The sequence below is a fragment of the Lichenostomus cassidix genome, chromosome 28 (genome assembly GCF_008360975.1).
Source record: "Lichenostomus cassidix isolate B80296 chromosome 28, HeHo_3.0, whole genome shotgun sequence".
NCBI lineage: Eukaryota > Metazoa > Chordata > Aves > Passeriformes > Meliphagidae > Lichenostomus > Lichenostomus cassidix.
Window position 1 is genome coordinate 2,493,110 of NC_139508.1, and position 23,120 is coordinate 2,516,229.

A 23,120-nucleotide genomic window follows, 5' to 3' on the forward strand; every position below is an offset into this window, starting at 1 on the left:
ACAGGAGAGAGGAGAGGAGAGGAGAGGAGAGGAGAGGAGAGGAGAGGAGAGGAGAGGAGAGGAGAGGAGAGGAGAGGAGAGGAGAGGAGAGGAGAGGAGAGGAGATTGACCCCATAACCTGGGACAGGGGTGGGAGTGACCCCACAACAGGTGAACAGGGGTGAGAGGGGCTGGGATTGACCCCATAACCTGGGACAGGGGTGGGAGTGACCTCACAGAACCAGGGAAAGGGCTGGGAGTGACCCCACAACATGCGGGGCAGGGGTGAGAGGGGATGGAAGTGACCCCACAACACCCAGGACAGGGCTGGAAGTGACCCCACAGCACCCAGGACAGGGATAGAGGGGTTCGGGGGAATCGCTGACCATCAGCACCTCAGCAGAGAGCTCTGCACAGGGATTTGGGGACCCCCAGGACCCCCAGAGCCCCAGGGCAGGAGGAATGGGCTCTGCACACCACGGGAGAGGTGCAGCGACACCCCAGCAGCCCGGGACAGGGGCGAGGGGACACTGACTCGCCGAAGTTGACCCTGGAGCCGTTGGCGGCGATGCTCAGGACCCTGGCGGGACCCCCGACCAGCATTGTCCCCCGGACGGCGACGGCGACAAAGCCCGAGAGCATCACCAGCACCTGGAACACGTCGGTCCAGATGACAGCCTTCATCCCGCCCTGCGCCACAGCGAGAGGGAGCGGTGAGCCGCGGGGACACCGGGGACACCTTCGGGACACACCCGGGACACACCCAGGACACCAGACACACCCCTGGGACACCCGGAACACACTCGGGACACCCCCGCGACACACCCAGGACCTCTGGGACACCCCTGGGACACCCGGGACATCCCCCTTGACCCCCGAGACACACCCGGGACACCCGGAATACCCGGAATACCCCCGGGACACCTCCGGGACACCCCCGGGACGCATCCAGGACCCCTGGGACACCCGGGACATCTCCCTTGACCCCCGAGACACTCGGAATACTCCCAGGACACCTCCGGGACACCTTCGGGACACCCGGGACACCCCTGGGACACCCGGGATACCTCCGGGATACACCCGGGACACCTCCGGGACACCCCTGGGACACCCGAGACACCCGGAACACACCCGGGACGCCTTCGGGACATCCCCGGGACACCCGGGACACCCCCGGGACGTTCAGGACAGCCCCACTCACGATGGTGGTGTAGAAGGTGCAGATGACCCCCGTGGACAGCAGCGAGGCCCAAATGTCCAGCCCGGTCACTAGAGGGGAAATGTCACCCGAGGAAATGTCACCTGGGGTGGTGGGACAGGGCTGGGATGTCCCCAAGGAGGGGACACGATGGGGAGTGACCCCCCCGGAGTCACCGCACCTTGGTTTAGGATCAGCGCGGGAGCGTAGATGACAATCCCCGTGTAGAGCATCTGCGGGAAGAGGCGGTCAGGGCGGGTGACACCGCGGGGACCGGGGAGGGGACACCGCGGGGACCGGGGAGGTGACACCAGGGGGACTAGGCAGGGGACACCGCGGGCATCGAGTAAGCGACACCGCGGGGACGGGGCAGGTGACACGGAGGGGACCGCGTAGGTGACACCGCGGACCCAGCCAGGCGGCACCGCGGACCCCAGCCAGGCGACACTGCTGACCCAGGCCGGTGACACCGCGGTGACACGCTGCCCGGAGCGCGGCTGGACAAGCACTGCGGTTTTCTCTGCAAACATCTCTCCCGCCGCGCTGCGCTCGCTCGGCGCCAGAGAAAACAAGAGCACGGGACGCTGCCGCTGCCGGGGGGGCTCAGCGCAGAGCCGCTCCGACCCCCGCCGCGTCCCCGCCATGTCCCCGCGCTGTCCCCGCGCTGTCCCCACGCACCGTGGCCACCACGTACTGCACCGTCCCGCACAGCCGCACGCTCCGGCTGAATCGCCGCTCCAGGTACTGCGACAACGACAAGGAGCGCGTCGCGGGGGTCACACCGGGACACCTCGGGGATGTCCCCGCCGTGTCCCCGCCGTGTCCCCCCGCGCGGCCACCCACCTCGTAGGTGCTGGTGAGCCCCAGGCGGTAGAAGACGGGCAGGAAGAGCTGCGCGGTGAGCGCGGTGTTGAGGAGCTGCGCCAGGCACATCCAGAGGAACTTGGCTCCGTAGCGGAACGCCTCGGCCGGCACTCCCAGCACCTGGATGGCCGACATGAAGCTGGCCGACAGCGACAACCCCACGGGAAGCGCCGCCATGCGCCGGCCGCCCGTGAAAAAATCCTCCGAGGTCTTCTGGCCGCCCTTGGCCAGCCCGTGGAAAAGGCCGATGGCCGTGGAGACGAGCAGCATGAGCCCGAAGACGCCGTAGTCCCACGGGCTGAAGGTGAGGTCGCGCACGTCGCGGGGTCCCTGCGGGGCTGGCGTGGTCATTGCGGGGGGCTGCGGGAGGGTGCGGTGTCCGGGGATTCACGCGGGGCTAGGCTGGGGCGTGGTGGCTGCGGAGCATCCGAGGGGAGAGGCTGGAGGGGGAGAAAAATCCCTGGAGGGAGAGGAAACTCCTTGGAGGGAGAGAAAATTCCCTGGAGGGAGAGAAAACTCCTTGGAGGGAGAGAAAACTCCTTGGAGGGAGAGAAAACTCCTCGGAGGGAGAGAAAATTCCCTTGAGGGAGAGAAAACTCCTTGAAGTGGGAGAAAACTCCTTGGAGGGAGAGAAAACTCCTTGCAGGGAGAGAAGATTCCCTGGAGGGAGAGAAAATTCCCTGGAGGGAGAGAACTCCTAGGAGGTAGAGAGAACTCCTCGGAGAGGGAGAGCAAATTCCTGGGAGCGGGCGGTCCGAGGCGAAGCAGGGAGCGGGGCTGTGCCCCACCCCGTCCCCTCTGTGCCCCTTCCGGCCGCGGGCAGCGCCGAGGGCAGAGTCCGACGGGGAACAACCCGAATTTGGCAGGGGAATCGCCCCAGTGCCTCCCGGTGTGGAGCAGGGAGTGTCCGGTCCGGCCGCTCCGGCCAGCGGCACCCAAAGGACACCGCCGGGAGGGAGGGAGGGAAGGAGCGACCCCTCCCCAAAAATCCAGCGCGAGCAAGGAGCGGCAGAGCCTCCGGCGGAGCCAAATTTATCTCCAGCCGAGGGGAACAAACAAACCAACCTGCCAGAAACCTTTTTACCCAGGAAAAGCAGGTTGCTCGCCGGCAGAGCGGGACGGACCGGCTGCCAGCCCGACGAGCCGAGCGGGGCTGCCTGGGGGTCCCTGGGGGTCCCCAAGGGTCCGTGCGACGTTCCCGGGGCGGTTTGCGGGGCTGGCCGCGCTCCGAGCCGCTCCGGCCGGTGGGAGGGGAGGATGGAGCGGCTGGACGCCGCGGCCATAACCCCTTCCCTCCCGCGCTGTCCCCGCGCTGTCCCCCGGCGGTGGCACCTGGCGGGATACGTGGCACCGGGCGTGGGGTTGGCGCAGCTTCCTCATTCCCTGTCACAAGCGCCGCTTTGTCCCGCCCGGGCTGGGGACAGGTTTGGGGATTTCCAGCCTGTCGCCCCAAATCTGGCGGGTGAGGTTGGGGAATGGCGCTGACGTGGGGCAGAGGTGCGGTGCGGGCAGGGTGGCCTCTGGTGTGGCACTGTCACCTCTGAGGTGTCACTGCGGGGGCACTGGCCTCTCCAAGTTGTCACCATGGGGGAACTGACCTCTCCAAGGTGTCCCCATGGGGGAACTGACCCCTATAAGGTCGCTGTCCCCTACACAGCATCACCACCAGGGCACTGTCACTTCCTCGAGGTGTCACCAGGAGGTCCCTGTCCCCTCCAGGTCATCACCATGATGTCTCCGTCCCCTCCGGGTCATCACCACGAGGTCACCGTCCCCTCCAAGGTGTCACCATGAAGGCATTGACCTCTCCCAGGTGTCACCACGAAGGCAACTGTCCCCTCTGAGCCATCACCACAAGGTCACCGTCCCTTCCAAGGCGTCACCACGAGGTCACTGTCCCCTCTGGGCAGACGAGGACACCCGGTCCCTGCCTCCAGCGCTGGTGGCATTGTCCCCATCACGGTCCCGGGGGGACAGGGCCGGGCAGGACCCCTCCCCTCCTCTCCGAGCGGCTGGGGACAAACAACGACTTTGGGCCACATCCGCCGGTGGGGACATGCGACAGCACACGGCCCGGGGGTGGCACACCCTGCGGTGGCACCTGGGGCACCTGGGGTGTCATCGGGGGTCACCGCAGTGGGGGTTGGCAGCTCTGGGGTCCGTGGGGTGTCCAGGGAGTGCCCAGTGTGTGCCCAGTGGCTGCCCAGGGGGTGTCCAGTGGGTGTCCAGTGCGTGCCCAGGGGATGTCCAGGGGATGTCCAGGGGGTGTCCAGGGGTGTCCAGTAGGTACCCAGTAGGTGCCCAGAGGGTGTCCAGGAGGTGTCCAGAGGGTGTCCAGGGGATGCCCAGGGAGTGTCCAGTGGGTGTCCAGGAAGTGTCCAGGGGGTACCCAAGGGATGTCCAGGGAGTGCCCAAGAGGTGCCCAGGTGGTTTCCAGGGGGTGACCAACGGGTGTCCAGGGGATGTCCAGTGAGTGCCCAATGGGTGTCCGGACGATGTCCAGTGAATGCCCAGTGGATGTCCAGGAAGTACCCAATGGGTGCCCAGGGGGTGCCCATCGTGTGCCCAGTGGGTATCCAGTGGGTACCCAGGGGGTTCCCAGTTTCCCAGCCCATCACCCCACACCCCCCATCGCCGCACCCCGCGGTGTCACTCTGTCCCCCTCCCTCGCCAGGAAGCCACACACCCGGCAGTCCCCGAGCAGGAAGGAAGTCACCAGGGGATTTTTTATCTCTCTGCTTCGCTCTCAGCCGCCTACGCACCCCAGAGCCGGATCGGGCCGCGCGGCCTGCCGGGGACCCCAAACCCAAACCCACCCCGCGGCGACACCCCGGCACGGCACAGGTACCGGGGGGCTCCGCGATGGAGCTCCGCCATGGAGCCCAGGGATGGAGCTCCGCGATGGAGCGCTGGGGTGGAGCTCCGCGATGGAGCGCTTGGGTGGAGCCCCAGGATGGAGCTCCGCGATGGAGCGCTGGGGTGGAGGGAGGCTGGGCCGGCCTGGCAGCGAGGGGGTTCTCCAACCGCGTGCCTCAGTTTCCCCTTCTTCCAAGCCGACCCCAGCCCTGGGGGGGTTGGGACCTTGAGGAGTGTGACAGTGGGGTCACTCCGAGAGGTGTGACAGTGGGGTCACTCCGAGGGGTGTGACAGTGGGGTCACTAGGATTCCCCCGTTTTCTCTCAGCCCCCCATGGCCCCACCGTGGGGTTGGGACGAGGGGTAGGACAAGGGGGTCACTCTGAGGGGTGTGACAGTGGGGTCATTCCGAGGGGTGTGACAATGGGGTCACTCGGAGTCCCCCGTTTTCCCTCAGTCCCCATGGCCCTGCCGCGGGGTTGGGACCATGAGAGGTGTGACAATGGGGTCACTCTGCGGGATGTGACAATGGGGAGAGAATGAACCCCCTGTTTTCTCACAGCCCCGCCGCGGGGTTGGGACCATGTGACAATGGGGTCACTCTGAGGGGCTGTGACAATGGGGTCACTCGGATTCCCCCTGTTTGCAGCCCTGCCATGGCCCTGCCGCGGGGTTGGGACGATGGTGGGTGTGACAATGGGGTCACTCTGAGCGGTGTGACAGTGGGGTCACTTTGAGTGGTGTGACAATGGGGTCACTCTGAGGGCTGTGACAATGGGGTCACTCCAAGCCCCCCATTTTCCCGCAGCCCCACCATAGCCCTGCCGCGGGGTTGGGACGATGATGGGTGTGACAGTGGGGTCACTCTGAGCGGTAGGACAGTGGGCTCACTCTGAGTGGTGTGCAATGGGGTCACTCCGAGGGGTGTGACAGTGGGGTCACTTTGAGTGGTGTGACAGGGGGGTCACTCTGAGGGCTGTGACAATGGGGTCACTCTGATCCCCCCGTTTTCCCGCAGCCCCCATGGCCCTGCTGCGGGGTTGGGACGATGATGGGTGTGACAATGGGGTCACTCCGAGGGGTGTGACAATGGGGTCACTCAGAGGGGTCACTCTGAGCAGTGTGACAGTGGGGTCACTCTGAGCGGGCTGTGACAATGGGGTCACCCCGATCCCCCCATGTTCCCGCAGCCCCCATGGCCCCGCCGGGCGAGGACACGCCGCTGATCGGGGCTCGCTCGGTCAGCCTGTCCTCCGCCGAGAGCGGCGCGCTGCAGGTGCTGCTGTACCACCGGCCGAGCCACCCCCGCGACCCCCGCGACCCCCGCGACAGCTCCGCCACCGCCCTGAGCTTCACCGGCGGCGAGTTCACTGCCGAGGAGCTGTGCGTGCGAGCGGCCAAGGCCTGCGGTGAGCGCCGGGGGGAGCCGGGGGGTGGTGGGGGTTTGGGGTCTGGGTGGGGGTCTGGGGTACTGGGTGGGGGTTTGGGGTTCTGAGTGTGGATTTAGGGTCCTGTGTTCATCCTTGACAAGGTGTCCTGGCTGTGGAAATTGGGTCCCAACTCTGGGTTCCAGCTCTGGGTTTGGGGTTCCGGATATGGATTTGGGGTGCCTGGATAGGAATTTGTGTTCTGGATGGGAGTATGGGGTCCTGGATGGGGATTTGGGGTCCTGGGTGGGAGTTTGGGGTCCTGGGTGTGGATTTGGGACCCTGGGTGGGGATTTGGGGCCCTGGGTGGAGATTTGGGTTTCTGGATGGGGGTTTGGGGTCCTGGATGTGGGCTCGGAGTCCTGGGTGAGGATTTGGGATCTTGGGTGGGGATTTGGGGCTCTGGGTGGGGATTTGGGGCCCTGAGTGGGGATTTGGGGTTCTGGATGGGGATTTGGGGTCCTGTGTTCATCCTTGACTTGGCTTGGCTGTGCACTCTGGATTTCAGCTCTGGGCTTGCAGTCCTGGCTGTGGATTTGGGGTCCTGGCTGTGGGCTCAAGGTCCTGGGTGTGGATTTGGGGTCCTGGATGAAGTTTTGGGGTCCTGGGTGAGGATTTAGGGTCTTGGACGTGGATTTGAGTTCTGGCTGTGGCCACAGCAACCTGTGCTTGTCCTCAGCGGGGAATCCTGGCTGTGGGCTCTGGATCCCACACCAGGATTTGGGGTGCCAGCTGTGGGCACGGGGTGCTGGCTGTGGGTTTGGGGTCCCAGCCATGGGTTTGGGGTCCCAGCCATGGGTTTGGGGTCCCAGCCTTGGGTTTGGGGTCACAGCCATGGGTTTGGGGTCCCAGCCATGGGTTTGGGGTCCCAGCCATGGGTTTGGGGTCACAGCCAGGGGTTTGGGGTCACAGCCGTGGGTTTGGGGTCCCAGCCATGGGTTTGGGGTCCCATGCCCATCCCATCCTGGCCGGTGCCAGCCCCGCTTTGTGTCCCCAGGCGTGCTGCCCGTGTGTCACCCGCTCTTCGCCCTGGCCACCGAGGACCTGAGCTGCTGGTTTCCCCCAAACCATGTCTTCACTGTGGATGAGTCCTGCAGTCAGGTGGTGGTGTATAGGATCAGGTATGGTTTATAGGGTCGTGTATGGTGTATAGGATCGGGTATGGTTTATAGGATGGTGTGGTGTATAGGATTAGGTATGGTTTATGGGATTGGGTAAGGTGTATAGGATTGGTGTATATGATCAGGTATTGTTTATAGGATGGTTGGTGTATAGGATCAGGGATGGTGTATAGGATCAGATAGGGTGTATAGGATCAGGTGTGATGTATAGGATCAGGTACAGTGTATAGGATCAGGTATGGTGTATAGGATTGGTGTACAGGATCAGGCGTAGTATATAGGATCAGGGATGGGGTATAGGATCAGGTACGGTGTATAGGATCAGGTAAGGTGAATAGGATTGCTGTATAGGATCAGGTACAGTGTATAGGATCAGGGATGGTGTATAAGATCAGGTATGGTATATGGTGTATAAGATCAGGTATGGCTTATAGGATCAGGTACGGTGTATAGGATCAGGTGCACTATAGGATCAGGTATAGCGTGTAGGATCAGGTATGGAGCATAGAATCAGATATGATATATGGTTTATAGGATCAGGTATGGTTTATAGGATCAGGGATGGTTTATAGGATCAGATATGGTATATGGTATATAGGATCAGGGATGGTTTATAGGATCCCTGACCCCCGGTACCCCGATGGCCAGTTGGGGTTGTTCTCTCTGGGGACACATTGCTGTGACCTCCCTGCTGTCCCCATCAGGTTCTTCTTCCCCAACTGGTGTGGACAGGGACAGTGCCATCGCTTCCAGCTGCTGAACGGCCGGGCCAGCCCCGTGCTGGACTACCCTGTCATCGACTACCTGTTTGCTCAGGTGAGCCCTGGTGGGCTGGTTGTTGGTGTTCCTCCTCCTCCTCTTCCTCCTCCTCCTCTTCCTCTTCCTCTTCCTCTTCCTCTTCCTCTTCCTCTTCCTCTTCCTCTTCCTCTTCCTCCTCCTCCTCCTTTTATTCCTCTTCTTCCTCTTCCTTCTCCTCTTGCTCTTCCTCCTCCTCCTCCTCTTCTTCCTTTTCTTCCTCTTCATCCTCTTCTTCCTCCTCCTCCTCCTCCTCCTTCACCTCTTATTCTTCCTCCTCTTCCTCCCCTTCTCCCTCCTCCTCATCCTCCTCTTCCTCCTCCTCTTGTTTCTCCTCTTCTTCTTTCTTCTCTTCCTCCTCCTCCTTCTCCTCTTCTTCCTCTTCCTCTTCCTCTTTCTCCTCCTCTTCCTCCTCCTCCTCCCCCCGCAGCCCCTGGGCATGCAGCTCCTCCCCCTGGCTCACCTGGAATTCCTCCTGCCCACCCCACGGCGGGCATTGTCACCCCAGACTGCCGCCATTGGGGTCACAGTGTCCCCTGTGACTGCGTCCCCAAGCCCCGGGGACAGAGCCCCGTGTGACTCCCTCTGGCACTGGGGACACGAGGGTGACACGAGGAGGGGTTGGGGGTGTCGGGAGAAGGGACAACCCCCCGACTGTTGTCCCCTCAGTGCCGCAGTGACTTCATCGCGGGCCGCGTGGCCGTGGGGCTCAGCCTGCCCACGCAGGAGCAGTGCCTCAGCCTGGCCCTGCTGGACATGCTGCGCATCGCCCAGGAGCAGCGGCACAGCCCCGGCCAGGTGTGCCGCCGCGTCAGGTGAGCGGGGCTGGGGGACAGCGTGGGACCCACGGGACAGCCTGGCATGGCTGGGGACAGCGTGGGACCCACGGGACAGCCCGGCATGGCTGGGGACAGCGTGGGACCCGCGGGACAGCCTGGCATGGCTAGGGACAGCGGGGCAGTCACTGGACAGCCCAGCATGGCTGGGGACAGCGTGGGACCCGCGGGACAGCCTGGCATGGCTAGGGACAGCGGGGCAGTCACTGGACAGCCCAGCATGGCTGGGGACAGCGTGGTATGGCTGGGGACAGCCTGGCATGGCTGGGGACAGCTTGGCAGTCACTGGACAGCCTGGCATGGCTTGGGACAGTGTGGGACCCACGGGACAGCCTGGCATGGCTGGGGACAGCATGGCAGCCATGGGACAGCTTGGCATGGCTGGGGACAGCCTGACACCCTTGGGGACACACCGGCGCCCCTGGGGATAGCCTGACACCCTTGGGGACAGCCTGACACCCCTGGGGACAGTGCAATACCCATGGGGAGCACTTGGTACCCCTGGGGACAGGCTGACACCCCCGGGGACAACCTTACACCCCTGGGGACAGCCTGGCATCCCTGGGAACAACCTTACACCCCTGGGGACAGCCTGACACCCCCGGGGACAACCTTACACCCCTGGGGACAGCCTGACACCCCTGGGGACAGCCTGGCATCCCTGGGAATAACCTTACACCCTTGGGGACAGCGTGGCATCCCTGGGGACAGTGCAACACCCATGGGGAACATTTGGCACCCCTGGGGACAGCCTGACACCCCTGGGAACAACCTTACACCCCTGGGGACAACTTTACACCCTTGGGGACAGCCCGACACCCCTGGGGATAGCCTGACACCCCTGGGGACAGCCCGACACCCCCGGGGACAACCTTACACCCCTGGGGACAGCCCGACACCCCTGGGGATAGCCTGACACCCTTGGGGACAGCCCGACACCCCTGGGGACAGCCCGACACCCCCGGGCCACCAACCCGCGCCGGTCCCGCAGCTACAAGTCGTGCCTGCCCGCCCCGCTGCGGCACCAAATCCAGCAGCACAGCTTCCTGACCCGCAAGCGGCTGCGGCGCCGCGTGGGCAAATCGCTGCGGCGGCTGGGCGACTGCCGGCCCGACGGGCCACACCTGAAACTCAAGTACCTGCTGGACCTGGAGCGCCTGCAGCGCCGCTGGGGCGAGGAGGTGTTCCAGGTGCGCTCACCTGCATCCGCCGCGGCCATCGCCATCCATGTGTGTGGCGAGAGCGGCGTGGCGTGGAGCTGCGGAGGGGCGGAGGTGAGCGGGGTGGGTGAGGGGGGTGACGGGGTTGTCACCTGCGGGGTGCGCGGGGTGGCGGGGTGAGGTGAGGTGGGGTGGGCAGGTGAGGTGGGTGACAGGGTTGCCACCTGCGGGGTGTTCGGGGATGGCTGGGTGAGGTGAGGGGATGACGGGGTTGTCACCTCTGAGGTGCGCGGGGCTGGCTGGGCGTGCTGGGGGTGACAGGGTTGTCACCGCCGAGATGCTAGAGGGTGGCTGGGTGAGGTGAGGGGTTGACGGGGTTGTCACCTGCGGGGTGTGAGGGGATGGCTAGGTGAGGTGCGGGGAGTGGGTGACAGGGTTGTCGCCTCCGAGATGCGCGGGGGTGGCTGGGCGGGGGGTGACGGGGTTGTCACCTCTGAGATGCTTGGGGGTGGCTTGGTGAGGTGAGGTGGGTGACAGGATTGTCACCTCCGAGATGCTTGGGGGTGGCCAGGTGAGGTGAGGTGAGGTGGCCAGGTGAGGTGGGTGACAGGGTTGTCACCTGCGGAGTGCTCGGGGATGGTGAGGTGAGGTGAGGTGGGTGACAGGGTTGTCACCTCCGAGGTGCTGGGGGATGGCCAGGTGAGGTGAAAGAATTGTCACCTGCGGGGTGCTCAGGGATGGCCGGGCGCGGCGCGGGTGGCTGGGTGACACCGTTGTCACCTCCGCCGTGCCCTCCCAGAGCCGCCAGCACTTCTGCGACTTCCCCGACATCGCCGACATCAGCATCAAGCAGGCCACCAGCCGCGACGGCGGCGCCGTGGAGAACCGGCTGGTCACTGTCACCAAGGCGGACAACCGCGTGCTGGTGAGCCGGGGAAGGTCCGGGGAGCCCCGAGGTGACCCCGAGGTGACCCCGAGGTGACCCCGGGCTGGCACAGGAGGTGGAGTTCCCCACGCTGCGGGAGGCTCGCTCCTTCGTGGCGCTGCTCGATGGCTACTACCGGCTGACGGCGGATGCCCAGCACTACTTCTGCAGGGAGGTGGCACCGCCGCGGCTGCTGGAGGACCTGGAGAACCAGTGCCATGGGCCCATCAGGTGCGTCACACCCCGTGTCACCTCCTGGGTGACAGCCGAGACCGGGGGGACAGGGGAAGGGAGGGGACAGAGACATCCCCGGCACCGGTGGGTCGCCACCGCGCCTGATGTGAGCGCTGGGTTTGGGGAGGGGTGGGGACAGGGGGACCCCGGGTGTCCTCAGGGTGGGTACAGAGGGTCCCCGGGTGTCCCTGGGGTGTCCCCAAAGTGGGCACAGGGAGTCCCCGAGGTGGCCACGGGGTGTCTGTCCCCAGGGTGGGCACAGGGGGTCCCCGGGTGGGGACAAGGGATCCCCAGGGTGTCCCCGAGGTGAGCACTGGGTGTCCCCGGGGTGGGCACGGAGGGTCACTGGGTGTCCCTGGGGTGTCCCCAAGGTGGGCACAGGGAGTGCCCGAGGTGGCCACAGGGTGTCTGTCCCCGGGGTGGGCACGGCGGGTCTCGGAGGTGTCCCCAAGGTGGGCACAGGGTGTCCCCGAGGTGGGCACAGACGGTCCCCAGGTGTCCCAGGGGTGGGCAAGGGAGATCCCCGGGTGGGCACAGGGGTCCCTGGAGTGTCCCCGTGGTGTCCCCGTGGTGGGCACGGGGGTCCCCGAGGTGTCCCTGAGGTGGACACAGGAGGTCCCTGAGGTGTCCCCAAGGTGGGCACAGGGTGTCCACGGGATGTCGCTGGGGTGGGCATAGGGAGTCCCCAGGGTGTTCCCGAGCAGGTCCCCGGGGTGGGCCCAGGGGTCCCCGGGGTGTCCCTGAGGTGTCCCCAAGGTGGGCACAGAGGTCCCCGAGGTGTCCCTGAGGTGTCCCCGAGGTGGACACAGGGAGCCCCCGAGGTGTCCCCAGCTGTCCCCGCGGGTCACCACGGCCGCCCCGCCCTTGGCAGCGCCGAGTTCGCGGTGCACAAGCTGCAGGCGGCGGGCGGAGCTGCGGGGCTGTTCCTGCTGCGCCGCAGCCCGCAGGACTTCGACAGCTACCTGCTGACCGTGTGCGTGCAGGTGAGACCGGGGGACAGCCAGGGGAACGGGGGGACGGCGACACGGCGGGACACGGCACCGGGAGGGGTTTGGGGGGACGGCGACACCGCGGGACACCGCGAGGGGTTTGGGGGGACGGGGACACCGCGGGACACGGCACCGGGAGGGGAACGGGGGGACAGGGACACCGCGGGACACGGCACCGGGAGGGGAACGGGGACCTGTGACCCGAGGAGACAGTGGCACCCACGGGGACAGTGCCACCTGCAGGGACAATGTCACGCGCGGTGACCATTCGGGATGGACATCCCCGGGTCGGGAGGGGAACACGGACCTGTGACCCGAGGGGACAGTGGCATCTGTGGGGACAGTGCCACTTGCGGGCACAGTGCCACCCGTAGGGACAGTGCCACGCGCGGTGACCCTTCGGGACGGACACCCCTGACCCGGGAGGTGTCCGGGGGTCCCCCGGGTGTCCCCACCGTGCCATCCCCCCAGACGCGCTCCGGCCCGGATTACAAGCGGTGTCACATCCGGCGCGACGAGGAGGGACACCTGTGGCTCTCGGGGGTGACACGGAGGTTTGGCAGCCTGCGGGAGCTGCTGGACACCTACAGCCAGCGCGGGCTGCAGGCCGACGGAGCCACCATGCGCCTGGAGGTCGCCTGTCCCCCCCGGCCCAAAGGTGACACTGGGGGGGGTGGCAGAGAGGGGTTGTGATGTCATAGAGGGGTTGTGATGTCATATAGGGTCTGTGATGTCATAAAGGGACTGAGGTCATAAAGGGACTGTGATGTCATAGAGGGTCTGTGATGTCACAGAGTGGCTCTGATGTCATAGAGGGGTTGTGGTGTCATAGAGGGTCTGTGATGTCATAGAGAGATTGTGATGTCATAGAGGTGCTGTGGTCATAGAGGGTCTGTGGTGTCATAGAGAGATTGTGATGTCACAGAGTTGTGATGTCACAGAGGGGCTGTGATGTCATAGATAGACTGTGAGGCCATAGGGTTTCTATGATGTCATACAGTAGCTGTGACATCATAGAGTAACTGTGATGTCATAGAGTGGCTGTGAGGTCACAGTAACATCATGCGATGTCACACAGCATCTATGACATCACAGAGCAGGCTGTGACACCCCAGAGCGGCTGTGTGACGTCACCAGCCGGCTGTCCCCTCCCCCACCCCCCCCCACGCCCTTCCCCTCCCCCCAGACAAGTCCAACCTGCTGATTGTCCGGAGCGGTGTCCCCTGTCCCCCCGGGTCCCCTGCTGTCCCCCGGCGCCGCAGCCTCCACCAGATGATGTTCCACAAGATCGACCCGCAGAGCCTCACACGGGTACTGTCACATTGTCACCTCCAGGGTGCTCGGCGGGCACGGGGTGGCTCAGGGCCTCGGGGGGGCGGGACAGGGGACAGGGACACCCCGGCGATGTCCCCGTGTCCCCCAGGGCGAGAGCCTGGGCCAGGGCTCCTTCACGCAGATCTACCAAGGCGTCAAGCAGGACCAGGACGAGGAGGAAGGAGCTCGCCAGACCCCGGTGGTGCTCAAGGTCATGGACAGCAGCCACCGCAACTGCCTGGAGGTGAGAGGGTGGCACTGCCACCTCCGGGGGGTCACCGGGGGTCCCTGAGGTCCCCCTGAGCCCACTGTCCCTGTCCCTGTCCCAGTCCTTCCTGGAGGCGGCCAGCACCATGAGCCAGCTGTCCCACAAGCACCTGGTGCTGCTGCACGGCGTCAGCCTCGGCAAGGACAGTGAGTGACCCGCGGGCTTGTGGCCACCGTGCCTGACCCCTGACCCCTCGGTGGGTCACCCCCTGAGCCCTGGGTGACCCCTGGGTGACCCTGGGTGACGCCGGGTGGTCCCCAGGTGTGATGGTGCAGGAGCACGTCCGGCACGGGCCGCTGGACCTCTACCTGCGCAAGAACTCGGGCAAGGTGACCACCGGCTGGAAGCTGACGGTGGCCAAGCAGCTGGCCTACGCCCTCAACTACCTGGTGAGCCCAGCCCGGGGTCCTGCTGGCCACATTCTGGGGCTTTTCCGTGTCATTGTCCCGTGGGTCGATGTCCCCTGGGTTCCCTGCGGCAGTTGTGCATCCGTGTAGCTCCAATGCATGCATGGCTTCCATGAGTCCGTGCATTCCATATGTCCATATCCCACAGATGCCATGTGTCCACATCCCATGGCTACCATGTGTTCTTGTCCCATAAATCCCACACACCATATCCCAAAAATCCCATATAGCCACATCCCATGGATCCCATATATCCGTATCCCATGGATCCCATGTGTCCTTGTCCCATAAATCCCACATGTCCATATCCCATGGATCCCACATGTCCACATCCCATGGATCCCATGTGTCCATATCCCATGGATCCCGTATGTCCATATCCCATAAATCCCATATGTCCATGTCCCACAACTCCCAGTGCATCCCCCTCCCACAGCTCCCACATATCCACATCCCATAGATCCCACAGATCTGTGACCCATAGATCCCATGGATCCACTTCCCACATCTCCCACATCTCCATGTCCCACAGATGGTGTGTTGTTTTGTTGACCCCATGGATCCGTGTCCCACAACCCCTCCTCCCACACATCCATAACCCACCCCTCCCACACATCCACGCCCCACAATTCCACTCATCCATATCCCACAATCCCCACACATCCACATCCCACAAGTCCCACATATCCAGATCCCACAGATCCCATGGATCCATGTCTAACTGCCCCTCCTCCCACACACCCACATCCCACAATCCCAACACATTCACATCCCATAGATTCCACTCATCCACACCCCACAATCCCCACACACCCACATCCCACAGATCCCACAGAACCCACTCATCCGTGTCCCACAATCTCCACACACCCATATCCCACAGATCCCGCAGATCCCACAGATCCCACAGATCCCACAGATCCCACAGATCCCACAGATCTCACAGATCCCACAGATCCCACACACCCACATCCCATAGATCCTACAGCTCCCACTCATCCATGTCCCACAATCCCCACACACCCACATCCCACACATCCCACAGATCCCGCAGATCCCACAGATCCCACAGATCCCATAGATCCCACACATCCCACACATCCCACACATCCCACAGCTCCCAATCCCTCCCCCTCCCATCCCTCCCGCTCATCCCCCACCCATCCCACCCCCGCCCAGCCCATGGGGACCCCCCGAGCGTCCTGACCCCCCAGTTTCCCCCCAGGAGGACAAGAAAATCCCACACGGCAACGTCTCAGCCAAGAAGGTTCTGCTGGCCCGGGAGGGTGACACTGCCGGGGGGAACCCACCCTTCATCAAGCTCAACGACCCCGGGGTCAGCGTCACCGTGCTGGCCAGGGACAGTGAGTGAGGGCTCGGGGGGGTCTGGGGGCGCTGAGCCCCCCGAGGGTGCTGAGCGGGGCTGTGTCCCCCCAGTGCTGCTGGAGAGGATCCCGTGGGTGGCCCCGGAGTGTGTCACCGACCCCAAGAGCCTGGCGCTGCCGGCCGACAAGTGGGGATTCGGGGCGACGCTGTGGGAGATCTTCAGCGGGGGCAACATGCCGCTGAGCCTGCTGGAGCCGCACAGGGTGAGGCTGGGCTGTCCTGCTGGGTCCTGGAAATCCCAGTTCTCCTTCCCTGTCCTGCTGGGTCCTGGAAATCCCAGTTCTGCTTCCCTGTCCTGCTGGATCCTGGAAATCCCAGTTCTCCTTCCCTGTCCTGCTGGATCCCAACATTCCTGACCCATCCCAATTCTCCTTCCCTGTCTTGCTGGATCCCGGAAATCCCAGTTCTCCTTCCCTGTCCTGCTAGGTCCCGGAAATCCCAATTCTCCTTCCCCATCCTGCTGGATCTCAGCATTCCTTCCCTGTCCATCCTGCTGGATCCCAGCATTCCCAATTCTCCTTCCCTGTCCTGCTGGATCCCAACATTCCTGACCTATCCCACCAGATCCCAGCATTCCTGAGCCATCCCATTGTATCCCAACTCTCTTTCCCCATCCCGCTGGATCCCAGCGTTTCTGACCCATCCCATTGTATCCGGACCCTCCTGTCCCCTTCTGCTATCTCCCACCCCTTCTTCCCTGCTCAATTTCATCCCAATTCCCTCCCATCCCATCCCATCCCAAAATCCAATCCCAAAATCCCAAAATCCCAAAATCCCAAAATCCCAAAATCCCAAAATCCCATCCCTTCACAAAAACCCATCCTATCCAAAAATCCTATCCCACCCCATCCCAAAATCCCATCCCAAAATCCCATCCCACCCCAATCCCAAAATCCCATCCCATCAATCCCATCCCATCCCATCCCAAAATCCCATCCCATTATTCCATCCCACCCCATCCCATCAATCCCATCCCAATCCCACCCCATCCCAAATCCCCTCCGTGCCAGTTAGCTCTCCCCACCCCAACCCCACTGTCCCACATTCCCACAGAAGCTGGAGTTCTACCAGAGCCACCAAGCCCTCCCTGTCCCCAAGTGGCCGGAGCTGGCCGCCCTGATCGCCCACTGCATGGACTACGAGCCACAGCGCCGGCCGGCCTTCCGCGGCCTCATCCGCGACCTCAACAGCCTCATCACCTCGGGTGAGCGGGGGGACATGGGGACATGGGGACATGGGGACAGTGGGGACAGTGGGGACACTGGGGACATTGGGACATGGGGACATTGGGACATGGGGACATGGGGACATGGGGACATTGGGGACATTGGGGACATTGGGGACATTGGGACATTGGGGACATGGGGACATTGGGGACAGTGGGGACATTGGGGACACAGGGGACATTGGGGACATGGGGGACATTGGGGACACTGGAGACAACGGGTGAGCCCCGGCTGGGACATTGGGGACACTGGGGACATTGGGGACATTAGGGACACAGGGGAGGGTGGGACACTGGTGACACTGGGGACACAGGGGACACGGCCAGGCCTCACCGCGCTGCTCCCCCAGACTACGAGCTGCTGTCGGATCTGTCCCCGGCGGAGGTGACACTGCGGGATGGCTTTTGGGGTCGCGAGTTGCTGGCAGTCAGCAGTGACCCCGAGCACTTCCAGGAGAGACACCTCAAGTACATCTCACTGCTGGGCAAGGTGGGGCACGGGGGAGACCCCAAAATCAGCCCAGGGGAGACCCCAAAATAGGCACATGGGGACCCCAAAATCAGCCCGGGGAGACCCCAAAATCAGCCCCGGGGAGACCCCAAAATCAGCACAGGGAGACCCCAAAATCAGCCCGGGGAGACCCCAAAATCGGCACGGGGAGACCCCAAATTCAGCACGAGGAGACCCCAAAATCAGCCCAGGGAGACCCCAAAATCAGACCCGGGGAGACCCCAAATTCAGCCCTGGGGAGACCCCAAAATCAGCCCGGGGAGACCCCAAAATCAGCCCCGGGGAGACCCCAAAATCGGCACGGGGAGACCCCAAAATCAGCCTGGGGAGACCCCAAAATTAGCATGGGGGAGACCCTAAAATCAGCATGGGGAGACCCCAAAATCGGCACCGGGGAGACCCTAAAATCAGCCTGGGGGAGACCCCAAAATCAGCCCGGGGGGACCCCAAATTCAGCACAGGGGAGACCCTAAAATCAGCCCAAGGGGACCCCAAATTCAGCCCAGGGGAGACCCCAAATTCAGCCCGGGGAGACCCCAAAATCAGCCCCGGGGAGACCCCAAATTCAGCACAGGGGAGACCCCAAAATCAGCCCGGGGAGACCCCAAAATCAGCCCCGGGCAGACCCCAAATTCAGCCCAGGGGAGACCCCAAATTCAGCCCGGGGAGACCCTAAAATCAGCCCCGGGCAGACCCCAAAATCGGCACGGGGAGACCCCAAAATCAGCATGCGGAGACCCCAAATTCAGCCCGGGGAGACCCCAAATTCAGCACAGGGAGACCCCAAAATCAGCCCAGACCCTCTTCCCTTCCCTCATTTTGGGGGATTGGGATACGAATTATCAGGCTGGGCTGGGAAACAAATCCCAAAAATCCCTCTCCGTGTGGGATGCAGGGTGGAATACAAATTCCCTGGTTGTGCTGGGAAAAGAATCCCAAAAATCCCTCTCCAGTTGGGATTTGGGGAGGGATACAAGTTCCCTGGCTGTGCTGGGAAACAAATCCCAAAAATCCTTCTCCAGCTGGGATTTGGGGAGGAATACAAATTCCCTGGTTATGCTGGGAAACCAATCCCAAAAATCCCACTCTCCGTGTGGGATTTGGGAAATCCTTCTCCATGTGGGATTTGAGGAGAAATACAAATTCCCTGATTGTGCTGGGAAACAAATCCCAAAAATCCCACTCTCCATGTGGGATTTTGGGAGGGATAACCAGCACCGGGAATGTCCAGTGGAATGTCCCAAAATCCCACCCCAATTCCCACACCCAGGGGAATTTCGGGAGCGTGGAGCTGTGCCGCTATGACCCGCTGGGGGACAGCACGGGGGAGCTGGTGGCCGTGAAGAGGCTGCAGCAGGATTCGGCCAAGGAGATTCGGGATTTCGAGCGCGAGATCCAAATCCTGCACTCGCTGCAGCACGAGTTCATCGTGCGGTACCGCGGGGTCTGCTACAGCCGGGGTGAGCCGGGATGGGGCGGGAATGGGGTGGAATGGGGTGGGAATGTGGGATGGGCTGGGAATGGGGAAGAGAATGGGGTGGGGATGGGGTGGGAATGAAACAGGGAATGGGGATGAGAAAGGGGTGGGAATGGGGATGGGGATGGGGATGGGGATGGGGATGGGGATGGGGATGGGAATGGGAATGGGATGGGAATGGGAATGGGAATGGGAATGGGAATGGGAATGAAATGCTGGAATGAGGGAATGGGGAGAATGGGGCTGGAATGTGGATGGGAATGGGCGGAATGGGGTGGGAATGGGGGAAGGGAATGGGGAAAGAATGGGGGAATGGGGTGGGAATGGGTGGGGTGGGAATGAAACAGGGAATGGGGATGAGAAAGGGGTGGGAATGGGGTGGGAATGGGGATGGGAATGGGAATGGGAATGGGAATGGGAATGGGAATGGGAATGGGAAAGGGCCAAGAATGGGGCTGGAATGGGGGAGAATGGGGCTGGAATGCGGATGGGAATGGGGCGGGAATGGGATTGGGAATGGGGTGGGATGGGAAAGGGAATGGGGTGGGAATGGGGATGGAATGGGATGGGAATTGGGATGGGAATGGGGTGGGAATGAGAAAAGGAATGGGGTGGGAATGGGAATGGGAATTGAGAGGGATTGGGCCTGGGAATTGGGAAGGGAATGGAGTGGGAATGGGAATGGGAATGGGAAAGGGCCGGGAATGGGGTGGGAATAGGGATGGAAATGGGGCAGGGAATGGGGTGGGAACGGGACAGGGAATATGGCAGGAATGGGGCAGGGAATGGGTTAGGAATGGGGTGGGAATGGGACAAGAATGGGGCAGAGAATGGAGCAGGAATGGGGCCAGTAGTGGTCAGTGATCCCCAATCCCTTTCCCGATCCCAATCCCGATCCCAATCCCGATCCCACTCCCGCCGCCCCGCTGCCGGTGTGTCTCAGGGCTGCGCGGCTTGCGGCTGGTGATGGAGTTCCTGCCCAACGGCTGCCTGCGGGATTTCCTGCAGAAGAACCAAACCCGCCTGGAGCACAGGACGCTGCTCCTCTACGCCTGGCAGATCTGCAAGGTGGCAGCGGGGTGGGGACAGTGACAATGGGGGGCTGCTGTCCCGGGACGGTGACAACAGGGGGCTGCGGTTCCTGGATGGTGACAATGCAGGGCTGCTGTCCCGGGACGGTGACAATGGGGGGCTGCTGTCCCGGGACGGTGACAATGGGGGGCTGCTGTCCCGGGATGGGGCTGGAAAGGTGCTGTGGGTCATTCAAGGGTCATTGTCCGGCTCTGGGGATGCTGCTGGGTCCTGTCCCTGCCAGCTGGACAGTGCCACAGCTCATCCAGGAGGTCATTGTCCAGCTGGGATGAACCTCCAGGGATTGTCACCCATGGGTCACTGCCCAGCCAGGATGAGCCATGGTCACCCAAGGGTCACTGTCCAGCCGGGGTGACCCCCAAAGGATTGTCACCTAAGGGTCACTGTCCAGCTGGGATGATCCCCAAAGGATTGTCACCCAAGAGTCACTGTCCAGCCGGGATGATCTCCCAGGGACTGTCACCCATGGGTCACTGTCCAGCCAGGATGAATCCCCAGAGATGGTCACCCATGGGTCACTGTCCAGCCGGGCTGACCCCCAGAGATGGTCACCCAAGGGTCACTGTCCAGCCAGGATGATCCCCCGGGGATTGTCACCCGTGGGTCACTGTCCAGCTGGGGTGACCCCCAAAGGATTGTCACCCATGGGTCACTGTCCAGCCAGGATGATCCCCCGGGGATTATCACCCATGGCTGGCCGGGATGACCCCCCAGCGCCACTCCCCGCTGGTCACCCACCCCTGGTGACACTGCGGTGTCCCCTCTGCCTCCCGCAGGGCATGGAGTACCTGGGCGAGCGGCGCTGCGTGCACCGCGACCTGGCGAGCAGGAACATCCTGGTGGAGAGCGACAGCCACGTCAAGATCGGCGACTTCGGGCTGGCCAAGCTGCTGCCGCACGACAAGGACTACTACGTGGTGCGCGAGCCCGGCCAGAGCCCCGTCTTCTGGTGAGGGGAGGGAGGAAAGGGCTGGAATTCGGTGGGAATTTGGGTGGAATTCGGCTGGAATTTGGCTGGGATTGCGGATGGAATTAGGCTGGAATTTGGATGGAATTTGGCTGGATTTCGGCTGGGATTGAGGCTGGAATTTGGCTGGAATTGCGGCTGGAATTCTGCTGGAATTCAGCTGGAATTGCGGCTGAAATTTGGCTGGAATTGTGTCTGGAATTCGTCTGGAGTTCAGCTGGAATTCCGGCTCAAATTGTGTCTGGAATTCAGCTGGAGTTCAGCTGGAATGTGGCTGGAATTCGGCTGAATTCAGCTAGAATTGCGGCTGGAATTCGGCTGGAGTTCAGCTGGAATTCGGCTGGAATGTGGCTGAAATTTGGCTGGAATTCCCTCTGGAATGCGGCTGGAATTTGGCTGGAATTGCGGCTGGAATTTGGCTGGAATTCCGGCTGGAATTCCCACTGGAATTCTGGCTGGAATTCAGCTGGAATTCAGCTGTCATTCCCTCCGGAATTCGGCTGGAATTCAGCTGTCATTCCCTCCGGAATTGCGGGAAGCTCAGCGCTCCTCTCCCGGCAGGTACGCTCCGGAATCGCTGGCTGACAACATCTTCTCGTGCTCCTCGGACGCCTGGAGCTTCGGCGTGCTGCTCTACGAGCTCTTCACCTACGGCTCCAAGAGCAGGAGCCCCTCGGAGGTGACTTCCCGGGGCGGGATCGGGGTCACCGCTGTCCCCGAGGCCACCCCGGTGGCTCAGGGGTGTCCCCGCGCCCGCAGGAGTTCCTGCGGATGATGGGCAGCGGCAAGCCGGCGCAGATCATCTGCCTGCTGCTGGAGCTCCTCAAGGACAACCGGCGCCTGCCCAGCCCCGCGGGGTGTCCCGCCGAGGTGACAGCGCTGTCCCCGCCGTGTCCCCGAGGGTGGCCGAGGGTCGCCGCGGTGCCCTGACGGGCTGGCTCGTGTCCCCTTTTGTCCCCAGGTGTTCGCGGTGATGATGAGCTGCTGGGCTTTCCTCCCCGCCGCCAGACCCACTTTTGGGGAGTTGGCCCCCAAAATCGAGGCGTTGAGGGATGGGAGGAGCAAAGCCCGGGGGTGACCCACGCTGGGACCCCAAATCTGTCCCCAAATGGCCACGAGGACGCTTCCCTGTCCCCTCACCCCAATTTCCCACAGCACTAACCCTCTGGCTTTTCCCCCTTTTTTCCCTGCTCTCTCCAAGGCAGAATTCAGCTTTATTTTATTAAAGTTTGGTCAATTTTATTAAAGTTTGGTCCATTTTATTAAAGTTTGGTCCATTTTATTAAAGTTTGGTCCATTTTATTGAAGTTCAGTCAATTTTATTAAAGTTTGGTCAATTTTATTGAAGTTTGGTCAATTTTATTGAAGTTCAGTCAATTTTATTAAAGTTTGGTCCATTTTATTAAAGTTTGGTCAGTTTTCCTGCTAGGAGGAGGTCAGTGGGACATGTGGGACAGGGAGGGGAGTGGGATTGAGCACCACAGGAATTCCCAGACCCTCGGAATCCACAACCTCATCCCCTGGAGCTGTGGGCTGGGAGAAGGGAATGGGATTTGCCGCTGGTTGTCCCACAGCAGCCTGGACCCTTCTGCCCTGCTGAGACCCACAGATCCCCCAAGAGACCCCCTGGACCCCCAGCTGCAGAATCCAGTGGGACAGGGATGGATTTTGGGTTCCTATCCAAGGTGTGGCACCATCCCAGACCCACAAATCCCCCCACAAAGACCTCCTGGACCTCTCACTGAGGAATCCAGTGGGACAGAGATGGGTTTTGGGTCCTTATCCAAGGTGGTGGCACCATCCCAGAGTCAGGAATTCCCCCACAGAGACCCCCTGGACATCCCAGCAGCAGAATCCAGTGGGACAGAGATGGATCCATGGATTTTGGGTTCCCATCCAAGGTGGTGACACCATCCCAGAGTCACAAATTCCCCCCCAGAGACCCCCTGGATCCCCAGCTGCAGAATCCAGTGGGGCAGAGATGGATTTTAGGTCCTTATCGAAGGTGGTGACACCATCCCAGAGTCAGGAATTTCCCCTCAAAGACTCCCTGGACATCCCAAAGTCAGGAATTCCCCCACAAAGACCCC

At 62.5% G+C, this 23,120-nt stretch overlaps 2 protein-coding genes across 5 annotated transcripts; one reads left to right on the forward strand and one right to left on the reverse strand.

The window, feature by feature from the left end:
- Positions 1 to 287: 287 nt before the first annotated feature.
- LOC146426161 (sodium/iodide cotransporter-like) lies at positions 288 to 3,214 on the reverse strand. 4 transcript variants are annotated; one of them, XM_085040637.1, is made up of 6 exons: positions 3,118 to 3,189; positions 2,021 to 2,481; positions 1,856 to 1,921; positions 1,359 to 1,410; positions 1,181 to 1,248; positions 290 to 669 (listed from the first exon to the last, which is right to left on the reverse strand). In XM_085040637.1, exons 2-6 carry the CDS (start codon positions 2,390 to 2,392, stop codon positions 376 to 378), a joined length of 852 nt encoding a protein of 283 aa, XP_084896763.1. In that variant the 5' UTR covers positions 2,393 to 2,481; positions 3,118 to 3,189; the 3' UTR covers positions 290 to 375. The 4 variants fall into 4 exon arrangements, with proteins under 4 accessions (XP_084896764.1, XP_084896763.1, XP_084896762.1 ...); XM_085040636.1 differs by having other exon boundaries at positions 291 to 669; positions 3,126 to 3,214; XM_085040635.1 differs by lacking the exon at positions 3,118 to 3,189 and having other exon boundaries at positions 291 to 669; positions 2,021 to 2,966.
- A 1,426-nt stretch (positions 3,215 to 4,640) lies between these two features.
- Positions 4,641 to 22,332, forward strand: LOC146426162 (tyrosine-protein kinase JAK3-like). Its single transcript, XM_085040792.1, has 24 exons — positions 4,641 to 4,885; positions 6,087 to 6,305; positions 7,321 to 7,444; positions 8,149 to 8,260; positions 8,909 to 9,054; positions 10,067 to 10,349; positions 11,035 to 11,160; positions 11,234 to 11,391; positions 12,266 to 12,377; positions 12,855 to 13,041; positions 13,570 to 13,694; positions 13,807 to 13,941; positions 14,027 to 14,111; positions 14,227 to 14,354; positions 15,598 to 15,736; positions 15,810 to 15,961; positions 16,812 to 16,962; positions 17,334 to 17,473; positions 18,765 to 18,954; positions 19,915 to 20,039; positions 20,840 to 21,012; positions 21,592 to 21,709; positions 21,790 to 21,900; positions 21,992 to 22,332. Exons 2-24 carry the CDS (start codon positions 6,092 to 6,094, stop codon positions 22,106 to 22,108), a joined length of 3,351 nt encoding a protein of 1,116 aa, XP_084896918.1. The 5' UTR covers positions 4,641 to 4,885; positions 6,087 to 6,091; the 3' UTR covers positions 22,109 to 22,332.
- The last annotated feature ends 788 nt before the right edge of the window (positions 22,333 to 23,120 follow it).